At 40.1% G+C, this 24,482-nt stretch overlaps 1 protein-coding gene across 1 annotated transcript in view; it reads right to left on the bottom strand.

Moving 5' to 3' along the window:
• Positions 1 to 18,739, bottom strand: part of xrn2 (5'-3' exoribonuclease 2) — a 32,820-nt gene extending 14,081 nt beyond the window's left edge. The window contains exons 1-26 of the mRNA XM_018660150.2: positions 18,504 to 18,739; positions 17,564 to 17,691; positions 17,343 to 17,454; positions 16,944 to 17,055; positions 16,431 to 16,489; positions 16,244 to 16,333; positions 16,047 to 16,119; positions 15,658 to 15,708; positions 15,336 to 15,493; positions 15,154 to 15,228; positions 14,537 to 14,670; positions 13,862 to 13,919; positions 13,627 to 13,734; positions 13,472 to 13,516; positions 12,615 to 12,758; positions 12,409 to 12,453; positions 10,629 to 10,723; positions 8,881 to 9,016; positions 4,699 to 4,806; positions 4,168 to 4,257; positions 3,954 to 4,026; positions 3,690 to 3,773; positions 2,900 to 2,997; positions 1,854 to 1,933; positions 1,665 to 1,721; positions 335 to 403 (exon numbers count right to left, since the gene is read on the bottom strand). Of these exons, the coding sequence (XP_018515666.1) occupies positions 335 to 403; positions 1,665 to 1,721; positions 1,854 to 1,933; positions 2,900 to 2,997; positions 3,690 to 3,773; positions 3,954 to 4,026; positions 4,168 to 4,257; positions 4,699 to 4,806; positions 8,881 to 9,016; positions 10,629 to 10,723; positions 12,409 to 12,453; positions 12,615 to 12,758; positions 13,472 to 13,516; positions 13,627 to 13,734; positions 13,862 to 13,919; positions 14,537 to 14,670; positions 15,154 to 15,228; positions 15,336 to 15,493; positions 15,658 to 15,708; positions 16,047 to 16,119; positions 16,244 to 16,333; positions 16,431 to 16,489; positions 16,944 to 17,055; positions 17,343 to 17,454; positions 17,564 to 17,691; positions 18,504 to 18,578 (2,357 nt within the window). The 5' untranslated portion in view covers positions 18,579 to 18,739. The remainder of the gene's footprint in view (positions 1 to 334; positions 404 to 1,664; positions 1,722 to 1,853; positions 1,934 to 2,899; positions 2,998 to 3,689; positions 3,774 to 3,953; positions 4,027 to 4,167; positions 4,258 to 4,698; positions 4,807 to 8,880; positions 9,017 to 10,628; positions 10,724 to 12,408; positions 12,454 to 12,614; positions 12,759 to 13,471; positions 13,517 to 13,626; positions 13,735 to 13,861; positions 13,920 to 14,536; positions 14,671 to 15,153; positions 15,229 to 15,335; positions 15,494 to 15,657; positions 15,709 to 16,046; positions 16,120 to 16,243; positions 16,334 to 16,430; positions 16,490 to 16,943; positions 17,056 to 17,342; positions 17,455 to 17,563; positions 17,692 to 18,503) is intronic.
• Between the last annotated feature and the right edge of the window lie 5,743 nt (positions 18,740 to 24,482).

Genomic DNA, 24,482 nt, shown 5'->3' with positions numbered 1-24,482 from the left:
GAAACAACAGGTGTTCGACAGAGGCTCCATTCTCCGTTATAAGTCAGTGAACCATCACTATAACTCTGAAGCTGTTTAAGGTAAAACAGTTGCATGATGTTGCTTTAAAAATGAAAATATAAAGTCATAAAGTCATAAAGTCTTCAGACAAACACATATTCGGTTTTGTAGGATTTGTCGAAAACCACTAAAACATAAAATATCACCTAACTTATCTTCTAATAATGAGAAGTACAAAATGAAAAGAACTCAACACCTGAATATAAAGTGCCTTTAATAATGTTTAGAAAAGCATCTCTGAGGTAGGTAAAGCTGAACAAAGAAAAACTCTCACTTGGCTCCAGGTAGAAGGACCGCCTTGAACACAAAGCCATCTGCATAGTGGGGATCCTTGAACTTCACTCTGGAAAATGGAGGAAAATCATTTTCAAAGAGTCAAGAGTTCCATTAGCTCACGTTTTAAAAAAAACAACCTCTCCTTCAACACAGAGATCTTCTGATGTTTAACATGGAGGATTATTCTGTGATCAAGTGTCGTCATTTTCTTCTCAACCTGGCTCGTCTGCTTCACTCTGTCATTTCCTACCTGTTCCTGAAAATCTTTCACTCGCAGAGAACGGCTGGACACTTATTATTGTAATGAAAGGTGGCTGTACAACGGAGACTCAGCTCCGCGCTGCACTGAAGCTAAAATTAATCTGCTTTGGAGCTGCACTGTAAAAACAGTGAATCACCGGGACAGACAAAATATGCAGGAAAGCAAGAAAAAACATCAAGGTATTGTTTACATAAATTACATGCATGTGTATCTGCGCGAATCATTAACTGTCAACTGAAATCACTGCGCTGTTTAAACTGCATATGAGGGTGTGTTGTGTTTATACTCATCTAAAATGGCCTGTGCTTCAAACTGCAGGTTTTATTTACACTATGTTTCCATTCACAACAGATATTCTTTTTGAATGGAGCAAGTACCAGTGTGACTACGATTTTCTACAGTGTTGTTTGCAGCCTTATTATGTTGCTAAGCTAGCGAGTGTTTTCCAGTCCGTGTGCAGTGAGTTTTTCAGAGTTTATCTGCCTTAAAACTGTTGGTTAGTTCAGTTTGTGAAGCTGCTGTAACATGATCTAATTAAATTAAAGGAATTAAATTCATGTTCACGTTCATATTCATATTAGCTGTAGAGTCTGATCTGTGATGACAAGCCTCCTGCTGCTCCTACGATCCTGCTCAACCCCTGCTTGCATTAAAAAAATAATCCACAGATAAATTAGCACTTACAATAATGAGCTGCAGCCACAATAAGACTGAAATATAAAGGATCTTCTGCATGTCTGCTGCTTGTAATTGACAGGTTTCCCCTTTTTGTGTTCACATCCTCTCATATTTGACATTAGCTTGATCTTTGTTGTTGTGTTTTACATCATCTGAACACTTCTCTAAAACCCATTCTTTAAACCAGTCAGAAAAAACATATGCAGAGTCAGAATTCAAGGAGAAAATAAGCACGACTGTTAATACCTGTACAGGAACAGACAGAAGATCCAGCCTGTCAATATCAGAGTAAACTAAAAACCAATCATCCTTTTAAAACTTTGTTTGGCCAAAAGATTTCATTCCCTCAGTTTTCAGACAGTTAATGCTGATGATGGATGGTTCTTACCCGATCGCACTGTTCTGTGAAATGTCACGCAGCATCGGGATGGGCGACCTCACCGGCCTGAAGAACAAACGTCAAACAAAGATGAATAAATGAGGTTAAAGTCGGAGTCGTCGCGCTGCACCCGGCTCTCCTTCAGTTGAGTGTTTGGACAAATTGTACAATAGTGAGAATAAAGCGGGCGTTCCTTACTTATCTGGTAGAATAGGGTCGTCATCAAGATTTAATGTACCTTGGATTCCATGGCACAGCTCTACAGGGATCTCAGTGCCCTGAAGGAGACAAAGCCACCGTCTGTGTCAAAAACTGAGCAGTGATTTCATTCAGGGAACCGAGCAAGGTTCCCCAGAGGATGAACCCTTCCATCTGTGTATGAAAGAATTCAACAGTGTGCCTACATGGGAGGTATTTCTGTCTCACACACGTTTTAAATGTACTTTGTAAATGTATTTTAATGCTTTTAGTCTATTTTCTTCCATTTTACATAGCAAAGACAAAATGATGACAAGATGACCTACGCTCAGTACTGCACCTGAATGCATCCTGTGCAGACAGAAACAGGACTGCAGGCTGTGTAGACAATGTGTTTTTGTCACATTCTTGTTCCTCAGAGGGTGAACCTTTTTCCATTGTAACGACCCACTGAGAGATTCTGAGGACAAGCCTCCTGCTGCTCCTACGACCCTGCTCAGCCCCTGATGTTATACTTTGAAAGTATCAGTACTGCTTCTACTATTACTGATACTATACTATTAGTAGTTATTTTCATTCATACTCCCTACATGCACAGTAGCTGTATTTTACTTCACTGTTCATTAAGAAATGTTCACCCGGTGAGTAAAATAAACATCAAATGCGCTGGTTTTACAAATGTACAATCAACAACGTGACGAAATCCGATTCAGACTCGACACCTGCGAACCTACAGGACACATCTGCAGCAGACTGACGCAGCGAGTAATGCAAATCTTTTCTCTAGATATCGAAGTCTGATTCACAGAAAAAGACTGTTATTACAGACAAGTATTGAGCTGTGGAAGCAGCTGACTGTGTGCGTGCACATTAAACCACAGCTGACACAGTTATTATACGACAAGAAACTTCTTTCTACGTGGTCAAATTTACAGTTAAACTTCTCAGATGCTGCATGTCGTCTGAGCTCCTGTTTCTCCTGAATACATCAGCGAAATCTGAACTCGTATTGGATCTAATGAGTCTGGGAGTTTGAGTTTTGTTACCTCTTGAGTCTCTGCACGGTAAAGTTCATGGATGAAGTCGGACAGCGGGTGAGATTTGCCAACAAACATGATGTCGCTGCCCAGGCTGTTTCTCTTCACTGCAACAGAGAACAGGGAGGAAAAACCAGTGAATACTGGGAAGATACTGGACTGAGTGATAAGAGGAAAGGAAAGGAAGGGAAAGGAAAGGAAAGGAAGGGAAGGGAAAGGAAAGGAAAGGAAAGGAAAGGAAAGGAAAGGAGTGGGTTGATGAATAAGAAGAGAAGAGACTAAAACAAAACAACAGACTAGAGATGTCAGAAGAAGAGGGAGGGGACCAGAATGAGGGACCATAAACTGTATATTTGGATTTTATAAGAGAGAGAAAACTGTCAGAAAATCAGGACGTTTACAATGAATTTCTTAACTACGTTTACAGCAGCTGGTTCAACAAATTATATTTAATGGCTAAGTTGTGAGCTGTCTTGAACCTTCATTTAAAGTTCAGACAGATCTTTGTCTCATTAACTTTAACAGTTTTTTAACATAATTACAGGGGAAACTAAAACGTGTCGTGGCACCAAAACTGGAAATAACAGCAACTGCAGCTCAAGTTTTGCTGTTATTAAAACATAAACACTGGAGTTCAGGTGCAAACATGTTCTGACAGATCAGATAAAGACTTGTTTAAAACACGTGGACGATCGCCAAACGTCATGATTCACAGACCAGTTTTAAATCACTGACATTCACAAACAGAAAAGCTCAGATGAACTCCTCACTGCTGCTGCAGGTGCTGAGTTGTGCTCACCTTCCTCAGGTGTGAGGTCGGGGTAGACGTCAGCCAGCGCCGCCCTCAACCGACGTTCATCCACAAAAGGCAACAAGGCCACACCTTCAGAAAGAAGCGCACACACAGAATAACTGCACTCAAAATGACTTCAGAGTCATGTGTGTCTGAAAACTAAAATACAAGTAAAAATTACAATCCTGTCAGTCTGGATTTGAACCTTTAGCCCGGTTTTAGCTTTGTACATCTCCTGAAGAGGCTGTAATAACGCAGCCTAACGCTCACCTTGCCAAGCGTATTTCTTGCCGTTGAGATCAATTGCAAAGTCGTCGGGGTAGAAGTCAATGATGGAAGAAACCTAAATTAAAAAAGGAGTTTGATACAGTAAATAAAATAAAAAGTTTTAAACAGATGTGGTATTAGACAGTCTTGCAGATTTATTTTTTATTTGCAGGAATCTGGATCTCTGTGCACCTCTGTCTGGACTCTGAAAACTTACCGGGCTGGTCATGAGGTTCCGCCACGTCTGGGGCAGGAAGTTACCGCTGGCAGCAGGAAACACTCCCATCAGCTGCTCCAGGGGCTTAAACTGCACAACACACACACAGACACACAAACACAAGTCATTTACACACTCATATCTACTCTGACTCTGAACAATCAACAGTGTGGTCAGAATTAATCAACTAATTAATGTCTTCATTCAGCCAACAGCAGATTATCTTTCATACAAGTATTATTGGGTTTTCTGCTTATTTTTATAATCAGAAAATACAATTTAAACTGTGCAAACTTAAGTCTGAGTGGTCAGTATCGACACAAACTGACCTGAAGTCAGGTGAGTAAGCTGGGATTTCACAGGTGCAACATATTCAACATACTTCAATAACAAAAACAAACAAAAAAACCCACAACTGTTCTTTGTGGCAGAGGTGATTGAAAAGATGAGACGGACAAAGAGGGAAAAATCAAAGACAGAGGAAAGAGGAGGAGGCAGAGAGGAGAGAGAGAAGTTTCAGTCTGTTCTTACTGGTTTGGTCTCCTTCTCAAACTCTGTGAACATGTCTTTGATGTCTTTGAAGTCGGAGGCGAACGGGGCGTAGTGGAACGGGAAGTACCACTTCCAGGAGGCGCAGCCCTGCAAATCAACACAGAAACAATCACTGACTTTAATACGACTTCACATGTCGGAGGAAATACAAACCAATACTACAACACCTGAATGTCTGCAGCCGGTCCAGAGAAACACAGAATATTAACAGTATATTAACAGTATTCTCATTATCAGTTCATCTATCCCTTAATTTATCCATTGAATGGCAGAAAATTTGAATCAGCAATTATTTTAATAACCGATTTATCATTTAAATTCATTTTCAAGAAGAAAAACCAAAAAAACTGATTGTTCCAGCTTCTCAAAAAAAGGATTTGCTGCTTTTCTTTGTTTAAAGTTACTGTAAATAAAATAGCTTTTTGTTTTCCGACTGTGCGACAAATATTTTTGAATTGTTTTCTGATGTTTTACGCACCAATCACTCGAGAAAATACTGAGCAGAGTAACTGATGAAGAACAATTAAACCATTACTGAGATGCCATATGAATTACTTTACATAAGACGAAGCAGAGCAGTGAGTTCTGCAACTTCTACAACTACAACTTCACCTGGTTTCAAGGTGTGTGGACAAAAGAGGAAGCCTGAAGAGGCAGACACTCGAGTGGCGCAAAGTTTATTGTCAGACCGACGTGTTTCTGCTTGTGGCCTTCAGCAGAGTCGCCATAAAACACTCCATGATGAACATTTGAAAAGAACAGGGATGTTATCTTTATATGTGATGAAGAAAAAGAGAAGAACAGTGCAGTTACAGAGGAGTAATAAGTTGGCCTGAGTTCAGTACAGAGAGTAAAAGTGTGTTTCATCTGTGTGCAGCATGAGATGAAGTTGGTTTGATTCAGATTCTTGCAGCAGGTCAGAAATGTATTTTAGTTTTTTTCCTTGTAAAAACCTTTTAGTCTCAAAAGAAATATGAATTAATCAACTGATGAACTGTTTTCTCTTTAAAATGAAAAATGATGATCAACATTGACCAGGAAAACTCAAAGATATTCAATTTACAATGATATGAAACTGAAAAGCAGCAAATCTTCACATCTGAGGAGCTGAAACCAGAGTTTGGTGTTTTTGTCAATAAAAGAGAAATGAGGATCAATTAATCAGCAAAACTGTGACTGATTCTGTTCAATTTAATTTCAGATTTAACACTGACCTCATGCTCTTCCAGAACATTTTCTTTTATTTTTTAATTCTTTTATTGCAATAAATCACAAACTGCAAAATATCCTGTTTATTTCCATATCTTTAAAGTGATTATTATTTTCAGTTTTTGTATTGTAACAGAAGCAGTTTCAGTCTGTGATGTTCTGATGAGACTATTTGATTATTTATTGGTGAATGAAACATTTTCATTTGAAGCGTTAGACGGGAGCTAATTTGGGACAAACTGAGAGAAAAAAAGACGACGATGAGAAAATGGAAAGAAAAAAGCTTTTCTTTGCCCTTTTTCCTCCACAAACGTTCCTGTGCAGCACAAAGCTTAAAATCCAATCTGACATTTAAAAACCTCAACGAGCCTGAATCCTGATCAGACCGTGTGTTAGAAACTCTGAGTCCTGCTCCAGCTCTAAAATTAATTTTCCCTCTGTCGCTGCAAAAATCTATCGAGATACATGAGAGAGACTCTGCTGTGATTCTCCGACACCTGAGAGGCTCGTACCTCAGCTCTGTGGTGTCTCAGTGTTTCTGTAGGAGAGAAACAAATGTCCAGCACTGGGAACACTTATCCTTACTGAGCAAACACACCAAAGAACGACCTTCACTTCCCACAATCCACCTCTGAGGTGGTCCTCTGATAAATCCACCGATCTTCACATCTCCGCCAATCTCGTTTCAAAGCCCACCACTCTATTATTAAAGATGGTCATTCAAATGATAATACGGGACTTTACCATGATAAAAGGTGGAGGAGGCTGAGATCTCCACATTCAAATAATCGCGCAGATCATTTATGGTAATATGACGACACGTTTTGTCTCGAGGAGAAACTCATTTGTGACTGTGGCCGGCGAGGTCAAAGACCACAAACCATGGCGACAAAACAAATTACATTTACTGTCCTGTTTCAAAACAACTGAGAGAAATAAACAGGTAAAAAGGTCGATGTCGTCTCATCAGTTTAATCAGGTCTGCTTTTATTAATTCTGTTTTTAAAATAGGAGAGAATTGTGGGGAAAAAAAGAGTGAAAAGGTGACGGACAAACAAATGTCCAAACAAAAATGATATTAATTTATATTAATCAAATCAATAACAAAAAAATCAGACCGCTTACATTTGAAGTAACGACTGTGTTCAGTTTAAAATCACATCAATCGGCTTCTACAAACCAAATATCTCAAAATAAATTAAAAACACATTTACATGTTACATTAATTGTCTGATTTTATTATTAAATGATATCTAGGATGTTAATTAAAAGGAAAAGATGTTTCGATGCTTGTTTGACAGTTACGTCCCAATAAGCTTAAATTTCGACGCCTGTAAATTAAAAGCTCAGTTCAGATTATGTTCTGTGAACTTTTTTCATTTCAGTCTGGTTTCCTTTTGAACATATATTTGCTTATAGCTGAGAGATTATTGTGAAAGAAAAGCTGAGGTGTTTCTAATATTCTGTCCACCTCATTAATATCAGTGGGGGTTTGACTCTAGTTTCAACTCAAACTGAACATTATAACTTGTTCCTAATAAACTGACAACTGAGTGTAAGTAAACACATTTCACTGTTCTAGAAAAGATCGACCAAAAGGAAAATGAGAAAATGAACCACAGCCTACACATGGCACATGTTCACTGAAAAAACCTCCTCTAGTTGTGGGTATTTCTCGTTCAGCTCCAAATTCACGACGCAGTGAGCTCGTCTACTGCTGATTTTTAAAGAAAATAAAAGTAGATTTAAGGGCGAGCTGCTGCAAACAGGGTTACACAGCTAAAAACACAAAGGATGTGAAAAACTGTGACACGGAACAAAGTGTGAAACCCCGTCTTTTGTGTTTTGGATAAACCCAGCTCTCCCGTCCCGGATCATTTGGCGAGGTGTGCGTGATCATAACTCTGTGGCGGCGGACAGAAGCGTGAATGTGTGGCAGCAGAGAGCAGACACGTCCCCGTCCGCCGAGGGGCCCGGTAATGAATTCATCCAGAACGGCCCCCTGAGACGGGCTTTGGATTGGCGAGCGTGTGGAGTCAACACAGAGCGAGCGAACGCAGAGAGGGGACAATCAGCCCGAACAAATCCCCCCGGCTCAGCCTGAGACGCCCCGGCTCTTCTATAGAGGGCCCACAGCTGATTATTTCATTTCCAGATAAAGATCAATATTTTACAACAGTAAAATGATTTAGTGCATAATCACACTGCAAACAATGAGTGGAGACATCAGAGGGAGCTGTACAGAGGAATATCTGTCTGAGCCACTCACAGCTGAAGACTTCTTGACTTTTAAGATAAAGAAAGAAAAACCTGTCGCTCTGTTAAAAACGTTTCTGTGTAAAGTTTCTTTATGTTCTCATCGACATCCATCTGTGGTGTCTCACTATTTAATGTTTCTCAAAGCGTATATGTAGACTATAGGAATGTAACAGTGTTACAGCGTTCATAATAGACAGGTCAATGAAACTAGAGCTGCATGATTCCAGAAAAAAATGATTTTTTTGTTTAAAAATTAGATCACGATTGTCTCTCACAAATTTTTTCATTATGTTTTCTTCACTCAGACGTTGTTAGTTTTTTTAATCTGCCTCAGAGTTCAGATCGCTGCAGGAGCAACAGGCTGTAAACTTCACAGACCAGATCTTAAAATGACCAAACCATAAAACTACCTGTGGAGTTAGATACATGATGAAAACAGGGCAGCGTGAGTTCAGTGTCAGGTGAGTTCTACCTGCACAGAGCTCTGAATCGAGATTATGATTTTAATAGATTCTGTTTCTCACTGAAGACATGAAACTTAAAAACCAGGTAAAAAAAATAAGTCTATTTGTTGGGGACTATTTTCAGCAGTGGATTGATCCACATTTGTTGCTGCAGTGAGTATTTAGAGACGGCGTGTGAGGGGCTGAGTTACATTAAAGTACAGAGTAATGAAGGAACATGTGACCTTACCTGGTAATAGTAGCGCAGCACCCAGCACAGGCCCTCCACATACGACTTCACCACCTTCTTCCTGAAATCTTCATCCGTCACTTCCACGTCAAACTTGGTCTTGTAGTATCTCTGCTTCCAGCCCTCCTCCCACAACCTGCAGCACACGGAGACATGGTGTTACTTTACTGAACAAAACAAGTCCGAGGACGGAGCTCGTTTTCTTCACAGACACACAGTCCTGTTATAAAATGTGCTAAATATACTATGATAAAGAAAGTTGTTAAACTCTTCAGTTTGAAGCCTTTCAGTGCAGAACAAACGTAGTTAGTATTTTTTAACTTTTTCTCAGAAAGAGGTTGATTTTTCTGAGACTTCAAGCTGCAATTAAAGGCATCACAATCACACCGACTGACAGAGGATCTGGGTCAAAGGATCCTGGTAGTTGGTCGTCTGCCTCCTCCTCCTCACTTACATCCACAGCAGGAGCTCAAACTGCTCCACCAACATCTTAAAACATGTCCACAGCCAGCGAAGCTTCAGCTCCTGTACATTCACAGGTGAGTATTTAGCACTTTCATTTGAGTCGTGCTGCATGTGAAAGAGATGGGCATGATTAACCCAAGAATTTAGTCAAGCACGTGGAATTTAATCGATCTGAGGTTGTGTCGTGCGTCTTGAAGCGATATGATTTTCACTACATGGCAGCGACCAGCAGGAGGCGCTGTTAAAGTTTAACAGAGAAAACTGAGATGACGTAGAAATCGAAGGAGACGTTTGGTGTGGGAACATTTCCAGCTCAGAAATAACAAAGCTCATTGTGAACATGATGTGTTTCTGTTTTGTGTCTAAAATCCTCTCGGTTGAGTTTGTGTCGAGCGTCGTAGCTTTGGTTTGTTAGTTTGTTTGGTTCGACTCGGAGCATCGGGTCTTTGTTGTTTTACCTTCTGTTAGTTCAACAGAAACACATTTTCTTTAGCAGCCTGATAGATGAACGTTTGATAATCATTAATTTTACTGATGATAAATCGAGGAAACTTCTTCAAATGCCCATCTTTAGAAAAGACAGTTCAGTTTTCGGTGGGCGACTGTTGAGCTGTTAAATATTCTGTGATTTCTGGATGTGAATGAATCTAAACGATTCGTTAAAATCATCAGTTTTCAGGATGCTGCTCTGTTCATCCATAAGAAGAGAAAAAAAACTGAATTAACTTCCTCACTGCTGCTGGAACTGTTTAATGGCTTTGACTCCTTGGTAGATTTGGGGCGGCGATGGCGTTCTGCACACATAATCAAGGCCGTCCGGCATCTGTGTGGTGGATCCTCGGAGCGGCCCGCGGGGAGCACCGACTCCTGAGAGGAAAGCCTCCATGAATACCAATTTAGCCCGATGGATTTAGCAGCTTTGACGAGTGCGTCACAGAGGAATTTACTCGAATATTCCTGCTTTCCATATTAATCACGTGCAGAGGGGTGAGTGTGTGTCTAAGTGTGTGTGTGGCAGCGAGTTAAACAGCTTGTGCTGCAGCGTGGTGGCATTAATGAGTCTGCTTCTGTTTGTTAACGCTGCCTTCACTGACTGAGGCTCGGTTGTAAAGATGCACACACATCCTCATGATGAGAGCGAAGTGGAGAAGTGAAGTCAGAGAACGAACACAACGCTCAGCAAAGACAGTTTCAGAGCAGACTGTGTGTGACTGAGACCAACTTATCTGTTCAGCTTCTGCCCTCCACTCTGACCCCTCCCACCCAAACCTGTGAGGATTTACCTGACGTTATCTTCAGGCTCCGGTTCGCTGTCGCTGTCCTCGGCTTTCCTCTTCACCCCCCTGCTGTCGGAGCTGTCGCTGGGTCCTGCAGACGACTGGGCAGGGCCACAAAAACCCAGGATAAAAAGAAATAAAGGAAATATACAGATTAGAAGAAGGAAAAAAAAGCTGAAAAAGAATCAACAGTTCTGACACACATAACTTCAAGAACAACTCAGAATTTAAATTTTCTTCCACTGTGTCAGATGAAAGAGAAAAGATGAGCAAAAATAGATCCTTACATTTGATTTTAAAGAGTTAAAACTATGAGTTTCTCCATTTTCAGAAACAATAAATCACAACTGAGACAGATGAAGATCCAACAAACAATCCAGAGAGGAAGGAAAACATGAGAAATAAGATTAAATTTAAAGAGAATTTATATTTTAGTTTATTGTCTGATTTATTTCATGATTACATTTAGTTTTTCTTATTATTTGTCTCCAGTTATTTACATCACTGTAAATAATTAAAAATGTCTCATTTTACTGTAAAATATTTGAATTTCATTTTAAATCTCACTTGTACAAAGAGCTGTTTGGTGTCTCGCCTTTCTGTGAGTTTGTTGTGATCATTTAAACCAGTTGGTGCTTTCTTCAAAAAAAAAAAAAATCTACAGATAATTTCACTGGTACTATTTTTGAGAATATTGATAGTGGTGCAACCACTAATATTTCTGCTTATGGAAAAATTCAGCAATTGTTTTCTTGATAAATCAATTAAATAAAATTATAAAACAGTTCAGTTCATTATCATATAAAACAAAGAAAAGCAGAATATCCTCACAACTAAAACTGAACCTCACTTGAAACCTTCACTTGAAAAGTGACACAAACGATTCACTGATTATCAAAATAGTTGCAATTATTTTTCTATTGAGTGACTAATTAATCAGCTAATAAATTTCATACATTAATACATAAATAAACTCTGCACCTCGTCTGGTAAAGCTGCTGCATAAATGCACATTTATGAAAATTTCTATGTTTGAAAGAATCTGATGGAGGGAAGAAAAAAACCCAGCGCCTTGACTATTTAACCTTCACGCTCTGTTCATTCATGTGCTAATGTATGGCCTGCTATTGTTGCCCGCTGTACCTAAATCTGCACACGGGCAGGAAATTTAACAGCCTCAGAGACAAGTTAAATAGAAACACAACCATGAACTGAAGCGAAGGCAGCGTCCACATTCACACACGCTGCATATCCATAAGAAAAGGTGACAGCCTCTAAAATGAAACCTCATCAGTATATGAACATTTCTCAGGGACAGTGATTAAGTTTTCATAGTTTTCTGAAGGAAAGATGAACTGTCACTGCTGGCTCATAATAAACAGAGAAAAATCACACCGTCTAAAAGGTTCCTGAAGTCGACATGAACTGAACTGTTTTAAAGGTTTAAACGTCCCACAGGCCAGAATGGTTCTTACCTAAACCGACCAGAATTGGACGGTGCCGGATTATACAAGGCTCTAGTTATCCCCAAGTTAGTCGAGTATTTAGTATATTATAGTATAATTGCTTTTAAACAGTCCAAACAACCTTCAGTGTCTATTTCACGGCAGATCCACAACATGTAACTTCTAATACTGATAATTAGAACCATGAAATGTTCACACTTTTCACTTTAACCACTGAATATTTGACCTATTTAAGCTTTGTAGTTGTATATGTGTCTGTATGTATGAGAAAAGACAGATCTGACAGTCATTATTCAGCTTTCATTTCACTAAGAACTCACATTGCCTCCGTTCCTGATCATGGCTTTCAGAGACTGAGCAGCATCCTGGAGGAAAACAAAAAAATTATCAGGATATGAGCAAAGGAAAGGGTGTAAAACTACAAATAATGTTATTATAAACTGTAGATCAGACACATAAAACTTTCCAACTTTCTGTCTGAACCCAAAAGATCTGAAAACTGTCACAGTTTAAAATCCTGTCGTACCTTGTTGTGTTGCTCCCTGGACTGCATCCTCATGTCGTAGGCCTGGTGCCGGGCGTTTTGGACGGGTTCAGGTCGGTCTCTTCTCCCCAGGGCGTGAGGGGCGAACTGGCCTGTGGTCAGGTAGGCCGGACCCTGCTGCTCTGCCTGAAGCGACACAGAGAGAGAAAATAAAAACAGTGAATATTCAGCGTACAGGCGACGACATCAGGATCAGTGTTTGTACCATTACTCAAAGATAATCATCTGTCAGTGTTGATCATATCTGGTGACAGTGACAACAAACACTCACAGATTTGTGAAGAATCTAAAGCTCTTCCTCGACGACTGCCTGATCAAAATTGTGTATAAAATCCTGAGTTTAATATATTTTGTGAGGTCACAGTGAACTTGACCTTTGACCACCAAAATTTAATCTGTTCATCTTTGAGTCCAAGTGAAAATTTGCACCAACTTAGAGACTGAGTTCTGGAGAATGGGATGGACAGACGGACAAACTCTGTCCTCAGTTCTGCTCCTATATGAGATATTTAAAAGATACGAGTGAAATAAAAGCTGGTCACCACAAGCTTTAAATAAATAATGCATCTGAAATATGTTTAAAATTCCAAGAGTTAAATAATAATCCAAATTTATAAGTGATCCAAGTTTAATGTCAAAGTACGCAGCGTTAAAATGTTTGTTTTAATGAGTTCAGTCCTAATGGGAGAGGATTTTCATACTTGAATTTAACAGGATGAAGAAACTTTATCTTCATCACAATAAGACTGAAGATGAGGAGGTTGTAGATTTAAGATTAATACTGAAGTATCTGTTCATTGACTTTGTGCAGTTCTGACAGTTTCATCACTGTTACTCACCTTCATCCTTTTTCGTTTCTCTTTCATTCGTCTCTTGAAGCTTTCCTACAGGAAACAAAGTGGAGTCACACCATCGTTAAGACTCACTGAAAACACAAACACTTGAATTGTCTGCAGTCGCCTGAATGTGTCTTTATAAAACAGTGAAATCTCACATCGTCCTCTTTGCGCTTCTTGAAGATGTTGTCCTCGGCCACGCCCACGGCCTGCATGATCATCTCGACCCGCTCCAGGTTGACGTAGCCGTTCTGCGTCAGGTAGCCCTACAGAGAAAAACACAGGCCAGGTCACATTACACACCACCTTTAAAGGCTTCCTACATTTCCCATCATGCATTTTCTCTATCTCCAGAGACGTGAGCCTGGTGCTCAGATCAGCGATGATACTCACTCCGGTTTTGTGCACGACATCTTTGTAGATGTTGACCAGTCGATCTATGGCTCCCTCTCTGTGAGACAAACAGCACCAGTGAATAATTCAAGACGAGTCATTCAGTGTCAATTTAAATGATAATCAGGATGGGACACCGAACACTCGGCCAAACAGCGATTTATCTTTGACAGTAGTGGGAGATTTGGCTGCCTCAGCAGCTCTGGCAGGTAACCAACAGACATTTGGAGCCTTGTTTCATCGTTACACAAACAAAGTAGTGAAAGAGAACGGGGGTGTGACCCTCTCCAGCAGATCTCAGGCTGATCAGTGTTGGAGGTGACAGTGAAGTGGTGGCAGGATTACGATCGCTGTGAAAGTGAGTAATCAGGCTGTCTTCTATACAGACAGCAGAGAAAACACCTGCGCTATCTGAAGCGACACAATGCAACTGTCCTGCAATTAACCCTGTTTTTGTGAAGCTTAAAGAAAAGCAAAGTCTCCTGCAAAGAGACGCTGGAAAAACCTGAGTCGACAGCAGAGGAAAAAAAAATCCTCCAACTGCATAAGAACACTTGTCATACCTCAATATGTTTTAAAGGTCGTGCATTTAGAGCACTGAGAGCGGTTTCTGAGTGACAACCACCACCACTTTCTGAGACATGCAAACCAGCTTTCAGCAGAAAAAGGTCGCACCTGATTTCTAAGGACGGCAGATGAGGTAGGAAGTCATTTCCAACAAAGAAGCACATGAAAACCCAGTCGTCGACGCTCCTCTCAAAGTCGAAGGGAAAGGGCAGGCTGGCCATGGTCAGCTCTCTCGCGAGGTACTAAAAACACACAGAATTATCTGGATAATCACAAAATGACAATTTCTCATATTTTCAAGGAAAACCAACTGAGAAATATGAAACGATGATACATTTTCAGTTGCATTTACAAATTTCAGGGTGAGGGTGATATTTTAAAGACAGTTTATCAGAGCACTGATAAATTGTTATGAATAAATGTAAGAAGAATTCAAAACATGAGAAAGAAGCTTTGTCATATTTTACTTCAAATAAACCAATTTGTTTTCTGTTTTTAATGAAAATTAAATTAAAAGAAAAGGTAACATGATTTACTCCCTGAAGCTTCTGCAGAATCCAACTAGTTGTATCTGAGGTCAGTCTGAGTCTCAACACTTCGTCTTCCAATTCAGGACAAACTTTATATGTTTTTCATTCTGGTTTAAACAACAGGACAAACTGCTGCTCACGTATTTCATCTGTGCTAAGACATCAGCAAAGTAAGAGTAAAACAAAGGAACCGACCTCCCGCAGCACACACAGTCTGATGAATATGAACTCCTGCTCAGCCGCCGGCATCGTGTCTGCAAACTCATCGTGCTGAAAGAGAGAAAGGAAAATCTTAATCTTTTACTCTTTGTTCTGACTGTGTAAATGCATGTGTGTGATAACTGTGAAGATGCAAAGGTCCAACACGTCTGTCTCACCTGTCCCTGCTTCTCTCTGGCCGTCCCCTGACAGTCTTTGATTTCGTGACCCATCTGTCCGCAGAGCGCGCAGGGCCGCGGTTTGTTGGGTTTAAACTCCTCTCTGATGATGGTGAAGTTCGGCTCGTGTGTGGCCAGGCCCAGCATGATCAGGTCAGCTGATCAGTCCCAACACGAAGAGAGAGAGATGGTGGAAATGAAGACAATATTTTATGACCTAAAAAGGTGGCTGTAACTGGCAGATTAGATCAGGTGAATGGCTTCTATCTGCTGCACTTCTCTGATTCTTATCAAACCTTTCAGAGAGAGTTTAAAGTCTTACCATCAGCTCCACACAGGCAGTGATGGGTGTTGGGGTCGTGGTTGGGTTGAGCTGTCGGACAGAATCACAAACGTTTGAGTGAGTGTGTTTTCAGGAGGATCAGACTCGACTCGTGTTCATCACAGTGCACATCCCATAACTCGGGCCCAGAGACCAAAGTGCCAACGTGAAATTCAACAACACTTTCATCTGAGTTCATCAGTCTGTCGAGTCAGACTGAATCCTTCCTGCTGATGTTGGTTTGTAAAGTTTTTAGAAAGTCATGTACAGTTTTATGTTAACTTTTATAGGTCTTGGTTCATTGTGTATCCTTCTATGTTATATTTGTGCTTTAATAAATGACAGACAAACATTAATGTTTCACGTTTATCAGAGTACGGCAGCTGTACCTCTTTGTCTCCTGACAAAGTCCATAATCTTGTGTTCACCTTCACCTGGAACGCTGGCATCAGACAAGAACACCTGCGACAAAAACAACACAGTTAGAGACCGAGCTCTTTCTACATCAACACACAACCGGGGAGGAACGTGTCCACCTCAAAATGAAAACATACCATCGAGTAAAAAAGTAGTTTATCAAACTCACAGTGACATTCCTCCATCCTGGGTCATTGCTGAGTCTGTCTGCGACATAGTATCGAAGACAATGTGCCAGGTTGTCCATGAACTCTGTTCCCTGGAGACAGAAGAAGATAAATCCTGTAATTTTCTTCTTACATATGAATTTAAAAAAGCTTCACTTATTTAAAAACATGAACGCAGCACACACTTACTGGAGTGATGCAGTTGCTGTCGAACCTCTCCTTAATCTCCTCAGGTGGAAGATAACCTCCTGGAGAAAACACACACCAAGTGTCAGATTACAGAGAGTGAGGATTAAATACAACATATGGAGACAGTTGCAACAGTAAATCATAAAAATGATTCATGCTTTCATCAAGCTTCTCCTACCGAGCCGTAAATGAGCCTCTGTCTGATAAATTCAGGGCTTCACATTTCACCTACTTTAGCTCATTAAGAACATCGTGTCTCAGACAAGAGTAAACTATACATCAGAGTTATGAAACAACTGGACACTGGGTATAATCACTGCAAACATGGATGTGAAAGAACAGCTTTTAAAATAAAAAAGAAGCTGCTGCAGGTCTAAAGCCTGGACCTGTTAATGTTTCATAGGAGCTTCAGTCCTGGAGCTCAGAGAAAATAATGTTCTTCCAAGGTAAAGTTATCGTGCTGTTCTCTATGAGGTTTGTCCACAGTATGTAAAGTGAATAAGACACACACACCTCTCTGGATGATCTCCTCCCTCATGCGATTTTTCTCCTCCACCAGCTCCACGCCTTCTTTGGAGGCACGAAAACGCCGAGAGCGCTGCTGGTTCATTTTGGCCCGAGGAGCCTGGTGAGAGTAACACAGGGAGTTATTTCCTCTGTACAGAAGGTGAGCTCAGGTTGGACATCAAAGCAGTTTTCCTCCATGTTGACTGAGATAACACTGGATTACTTCAATTTACTGGGATGAATGAATGAGAATAAGATTAGGGAATGAAATTTACATTTACTCAGATGCTGCAAACTAACAACAACAGTCTTTGATTAGACGACTGATGGGACAGATAAAAATCTAGTATGTCTGAGATCATGTTTCATCCAGGCGGCAGGTTTCTGTTTCTGAAGGTTACTCACCACTCCATCGATGGCCATGTAGAGAACTCTCCTGGGCCGCACGATATTAAACAGGCGGTCAATGTACTCGAAAATGGCGACCATCATCTCATCTTCATTTTTGGGAGCTGGTCTGTGAAAATAAAGTTGAGAGTGTGGTCATGTTTGCTCGTGTCAGACATATTTGCTGGCTGTCAGAAAACCTTGTGATATTATTAAAAGCAAGTCTTGAATGTCCTTACTTATCCTCTGGATGTGTACATGGGTGAATGATCCCATTCATGTCCAGATACAAATTGTCAAATTCCACCTCATTTGGGTTCGGCTTGGTTGTGTCGACAGGGATACGAACTCCATTACATTCTTTGCCCTGAGGAGGTAAAAACAAAACACACACACATCATTTTATCTGAGGATATCCCAGACGTTTCCACCACAGATCTGGATGCATTTTGACTCATGATCAATTTTTAAGCCGAAAGTTTGGGCTGTTGAAATTAGAAAATGTCGCCTTAAGGCTGTGGGAAATGTAAACTTTGTAAGGAAGGATTAAACTGAGGAATTAATCAGCAGATTCATTAATAATGTAAAAATGAATAGTAAATACCTGAACAACACACATGGTCACTGCTGCAGCTCTTTTCCCGCCGATTTTAAATGTGATAGTTTCATATTAATTTGTTGATTTTCATGATGTTAGCTGAAGTAATCTTTACCTTACACGTCTTGTATAAAGACATGATTCACGGGACAATAAGAAAGTTCCGTCAAAATGTTCTGAAAACATGGAGACTGTTAAACTTCGTTCTTAACTGCTAACGGTTGTGTTGTGTTTCATACACGTTACGTGGACTACTAAGGTTTTGGTTTAACTCATAATTCCACATTACTTTAACTTAACCGCCTTAAATAGGAAGTTTCTGTTGCTAGCCTAAAGTTAGAGGCCGGTTTGTTTACACGGAGAAGTCCACAAACTTCCGTTGTTATCGTAAAATAATGTTTAACGAACCTTCAACACAAACAAAGTCACCGACGAAGCGGCATCAAGTGTAGGAGAGACACCTCATTCAGCGTTTCCAGAAACAATGTGTATTTAAAAGGCTAGCCGCAGTTAAACCCTCCGACATAATAACATAAACGTGTAAACTGCCTCCGTTGCTAGCTAACATGCTAGCCACTTACCTTCTCCTCCACACAGTGCACAATGATTGACGGATATTTTCGGCTAAGCCAACGGAAAAACGCCGGGACTCCCATCTCCGGTGAAAAATCTTTTCTCTGTCCGCTTATAAAAATGTAAAGTCGTACGAAACGGTTAAAACAGCTGAATTAAAACACGAGACTTGTTGTAGGTAAGTGGAAACAACTCGGCTACATGCTGTTGGCCATGGCCATTGTGTACTTCTTCCGGTTCACGTCGGCTTTTTCCGGAACATTTCAGATGGCGGCGTAAACCCACAGCGACACCAACGACCACAAACGGTACTGCAGGCAACAAACGGTTTCACAGCCCCACACCCACTGCAAACTCTCTATTTATTTTTATAAAATAATGAAGCTTATTATTTTTTATTAACTTATTATTTCCACACAGAAAAGCATCTAAAACAAATCTTACAGCATCAAAAGCGCATTAAGCATAATTATTTAATATCTTATTTCATATTTTAGGTATTTAAGCTTGAATAAAAGAGACAGAAACTGCTTAAGTAAAAGAAAAAAAACAGAGATGCAGTAATCAGATAATATTTTGGAAGATATGCGAGGGATGAATAGGAAACGTGAATGTTTTCTCTCCCATGCAAACCAGACTGAATCAAGCCAAATTTTCATTTTTAAACCAGAAATAAATGAATAAACAAGTGAAACTCTCCACTTCAGCAGCTGCTGTTTGATTTTTTCACAGAAACAGAAGCTATTGAAAGGAAATCAGCAGATGATGAGCTATTTCAGTGAAACTAAATGAACTGAAAAGGGAAATTAAAATGGCAGATTCTATATAACGTATGAAAAAATGACATTAATGTGCAGAGGAAAATGTATTAAATTTAACTACAGAAAAACAGAAATAAATAAATGATGATGAGAAAAACCATCCAATGAATAAGTGCCACTTTCTTAACTCTTAACATTTTGGTTTTATTGATTATCAGCATGTTAAAGACTGAAATTTAACTGCTGTATTGAACAATAAATGTGTTAAATGTGTGATGGTTGCAGCTCTGATTCGTGTGCATGTTCCCTGTGATTGTATCAGATCTCCATCATTCACAGTCTGATCTTACATAATGTTCCTTTAATGGGGACTCTCTGAGCAGATGCCCTCTCACTTCCCAACCCTGCAGCACCACATTTAAGGTGAATTAGATTTTTTTTTCTCCCTCTGGTTCATGCAGCAAGGTGGTGATGGTGGTGGTGGTGGTGGGGAAAAAGGGCCATTAGCCTCCCCTCTTCAGTCAGGGCGGATCTGACATCAACACTGCAGTATTATTACTGCAAAGAGCTGCTGATGGAAAACACTTGGCCTGCTCCGACGGGCCATTTCCATAAACATTTACGCTAGAGTTGCAGGTAATAGGATGAAGCCATCATTTCAGTGTTTGTGGAGGGAAACGGAGGAGATGAAGGGAAATGTGATGCAAATCACAGCTCTAACACAAACCTCCCACAGCCTGAACCTCTCTCAGTCTGAACCCCTCTCAGCCTGCGGGGGTTACAGCTCAGGAATGTGGCCTGAAAACACACGATGCATTCACTGATTTCATGTAAACATACACACTGATTCTGGGCTTGGATAGATTTACATAAAGCAAAAAAAAAGAAAGAGGGAAATTAATTTGAACAAAAAGAAACGTTGAGCAGTTTCAGTTTGAAGATTTAAAGAGTCAAAGCTCATGTTTTTTATTTTATTTATTTCATCAAACAGGATGAAATCAGATGAAAACAGGCAGGTTGAGTCATTTTCTCAGCCTGTGTGTGAGAAGATTTTAATCCCAGTAGGTTTTCTGACTTAATTTTAACCAAACAGGCAGAGACTGGAAGAGGAAGAGCGCCCTCACCTGGTGGATCATCACCATTAAAACCAGTGTGAAACTTCACAGCAGCTGCCTACATCCATATGTGAATATCAGTGTTTTAAATCAGTGAAAACAGCAGAGAGAAACAATGAGAAACACATCAAAGCTCTCTGCTTTTACTCTCAGCAGAAATTTAATCAAACTGTAAACTCACTGTGATGAACTGGCACTGAAATCATGCTTCTGAGTTAAGTTATGTTTTTACATGTTTCATGTAAATAGAAATGTTTCTTTCAGTTTATACAAACTCATGATGAGTTCTTGTTCAGCAGCCATCAGGTAAAGTTAATCCAGTGTGCCCTGATTCTTCATAAAATATGAAGAAAGAAGTAAAAAAAACAGTCAAGATGGAGGCTCCAGATGCTGATTTTAACACTTTAACACTAATTATATTAATTATTATTATAATATTAATATTCATTACTGAAGCCTGAATGTGATCAGGGAGAAAACGTCAGGTAATTTCAGTGAACCACTGTTTCACTGTTGGCACCACGATGTGTTCACTGAGTCTGGAAATTAGATTTCTGGCTGCAGTTAGTTCCTGTTGTGACCAATCAAACTTTGTTATAATCTCAGAAACTTCCCAGAGTTATAAACCAGTTTGTATCCAGTTTACAGTGCACAGTAAATCTGTATGTGGACGAACAGTTTCACTTCACCCACAGTTCAATCATTGTTTCAAAACTGTAAACGAAAAATCTAGTCATGCACAGTTCATATATCGCTCTGGGGTTAAGTGGACATCTATCAGGTCTAATTACTCCGGTCAGGCCTGAAGAAGAACAATAACATCTGTGTAAATCATTTATTTCTTTGTTTATTTAGCAGTGACCACACAGACAAACAGTGATATAAGCAGCACATCAGATATACAGGACGTGTATCTGAAGCTAATTTGCTGCCTCAGTCGCTGCTCAGACTTTTAACTCTCACTTAAAACAACTAAACAAATAAGTTGATGGAACAGAATCTGGATAAAACAATAAAAACAACAGGAGGCCTCTGCTCATTTAGACTGCAGATAATCCTGTCCACACACACACACACACACACAGTGGTAATGCCTCATCTCAATAGTCACCCTGCAGGAATAAAACTAGAAGCAGAGAGAAAAAAGTTTCTGAGGAAAGAAAGATGCTGCAGCTCTCGCTTAAGAATTCAAATAACATTTAATCTCTGCCTTCAGAAACACAGCCAGGAGCTGATTTGTGCATTTGCGTGTTAAATTCACCAACTATAGAAGCTACGTGTGAAGATATGGATCATCTGATTAATAGAAGTTTAATAAAAGTCGAGGAGAATGGATCAATTTTTCCGTCGTGTTAGTCCAATTCAAACTGTACTGTAGTCTCATGCTAACAAACACACTGGCTAAACGCATTAGCGCTCCTTCCTCCTCGCGCCCTTTCATTAGCTGATCCCTTTAGCCTGCACATGAAAAGCTCAGCAGGAATTCACATGGTATAATGCAGCAATTTGTGTCTCCAAGGTTGTGATGTGTCCTCGGTGGCTCGCAGAATGTCTTCACATCTGAGCCTCTTTGAGTTGGCCTCTGCCCATTGTGCCGCAGGAATAAAGACCCGCCGGGTTTCAGTTTTTTATCCCTCCAGTGAAACACACACACACACACACACACACACACACACACTCATATTTCCCTACTCATTTGTTCTGCCTTTTAGCTGAATTTAACACTGTGATGCGTCTTTGTGGAAATGCTTTCACGTACCTCAGTGTGATTGGTGTCATTTAGTTTTTTGCTTGCTTGAGTCATCATTTGTTTGGAAAACTCAAATCATTCATTAACTAATTAGCTAAATGCTCTTATTATTACCAACGTACAACTTTTAAGACACAGTTTCAGTTCAGTCTCTCAGTCTCTGTTTTCAGTGACAAAGCTCTGACAAAACCCACCTGTCTTCTACCTGCTCATCAACAAACAGCAGATAGATTCAGTTAGAGTCCACCTGGTGAACATAGTGAAGCATTTAGCAGCTAAAGAAACCGATATTTCCCTCAGGGAAACAAAGCTAAAAGAGAGGGAATACTGAGCTTAGATCCATCAAGTGACCAGAAACATGGCTAAAGAAAAAATGAGACATTTTCTCCATGTCAGATCAGCGTGTACAGTAAATAAGAAGCTAACATGTTCACCGTATTCAGGATTTTGTATGGTGGCCCTGAAGGTCAAAGCACAACAACAATTCACAAAACATAACATGTCACAAAACAGAACGATGCTTCAGAAACAAAACAACAATTCACAAAACGTGAACTTTTACAAAACACAAGATCATTTCAGAAAACATGATCATTAATATTACACTGACATCAATCATGAAAATGTGTTTTCTGAATTGTTCATTTGTTTTCTGAAATGCTGTTTTGTTTTCTGTCTTATAATGGTAGACTTCAGCACAGCGCCTCTGTGTTTCTATCCAGCGCCTGATATTGTGATATTTCGTAAAAGAAGGGAAAACAATCACTTCCTGGTGGTGCTAAAGGAAAAGGTTGGGGATCACTGAAGTTATTGAGATTTATTTTTGAAAGTTTCATCTAACAGTTGTTGAGATATTTCAGTTTGGATCAAACCGAACAACCGAGAGTTACTGTACATCACCATCCACAGAGCCACGACAGCAGCATGGCTAATGTTCAGGCTCATTGAATTATTTATGCATTTGTTTGTTTGTTAAACTGTCTGTCTGTTTGTTTACTCATGTTATTAAATGAGTAAAAATGCTCTTGATCTCCATTATGGACATTCGGGGTCATGTTGATGGAGCAGTTTTTTTTTTTTTTTTTGCGCTCACAGTCACAAACCCAAACAGTAATAGGATCAGTGGTGAATCTGCCGGCGGCGACTAATTGAAAAGGCCGCTCCGCAGCAGTGATGCTCTGAAACACTCTTGGCAGAGGTAAAGCGGTTTAATTGAGCTAAATTTGTCTCAATTAAGGCGCTCACTTAAAAGCGAGAGACGGCCCTGGCAGCGGGCCTGGTGAGATGCAGCGGTGAGGGGTCCTTACCTGCACATTAGAGGAGAAGGCATTTTAATAACAACACAGACCGTCCTCCCCTCCTCCCCCTCCTCCCTGTTAGCATCGCGCTGGAGTGGGACTCAATTATTGTTAATGGAAGTTCACCGCACATTTTCAAATGGGAGCCCTTGTCTGCTGCAGACGGGCCGATCTGAGCGCTGAGTTTCAGTTACACAAACATTTCATCCAATGCAGGAATAATCTCACTGCTTATGCTGAGCTGTTGCAGAGTTTCTGACACACCAGGCAACTTAGTTTCTCAAAACGAAGTGCAGCAACAAATCCAGCAACCGGGGGACGACTGAGTGGTGGTGCATGCTACTCTGAAGCATTGTTGATGATTGCACAGAACAATCGCACAAAATCTGGCTCATAATATACCTGAAAATATTTGTAATTCTGATGGTGAATCTCTGCAGAGACATAATCAGAATTCACATGCTAAAGTTAACACGACAAAAACAGTAAATATAAATCAGAAAGCAACAAAAGTCATAAAAACAGGTTGATTTATAGTGATTTATAATATGTAAAGAGTGCCTTTGTAGCTGTATATTGATGCTAAACATTTTGTACTAATCACCTGTGCTGTGTTGGAGAAGCTAGTTTAAGATAGCAACTAGTGAAGCTACAAGCTACACCTCACTGGAAGAAGCCACTACACTTTTAAAGTAACAGGCTACACAGTTTAACCTCCTGAGACTCAGCGTCCTCATACGGGGATGTTACTGTTGTCGCCGTTAGCTGACACTTTATTGTGCAATAGTGTTAACAAAAACAAGATGGCGGCGATCTCTGTCAACACATTCTACAACCGTGATTGAGATAAAAGTCTCACAGATAGAAAACCAGATCAGACTTAATGGACATTCACAGTTTAAGACTCTGGAGGAAGGAAAATTTATAGAGTTACAAAATGTTGACTAATCATAAGACTTTCAGATGTGTTGTACTTTGTTTGTTCCCATCCTCAACAGGACCTCAAACTATTCAACAAACCTAAAGAATCCTGAAGAATATGTCCGCCACCGGCCGCGGTGGA

The sequence above is a fragment of the Lates calcarifer genome, linkage group LG7_1 (assembly GCF_001640805.2).
Source record: "Lates calcarifer isolate ASB-BC8 linkage group LG7_1, TLL_Latcal_v3, whole genome shotgun sequence".
Taxonomy (NCBI): Eukaryota; Metazoa; Chordata; class Actinopteri; family Centropomidae; genus Lates; species Lates calcarifer.
The sequence above is the reverse complement of the archived record's forward strand: the minus strand, read 5'-3'. Positions and strand labels throughout refer to the sequence as shown.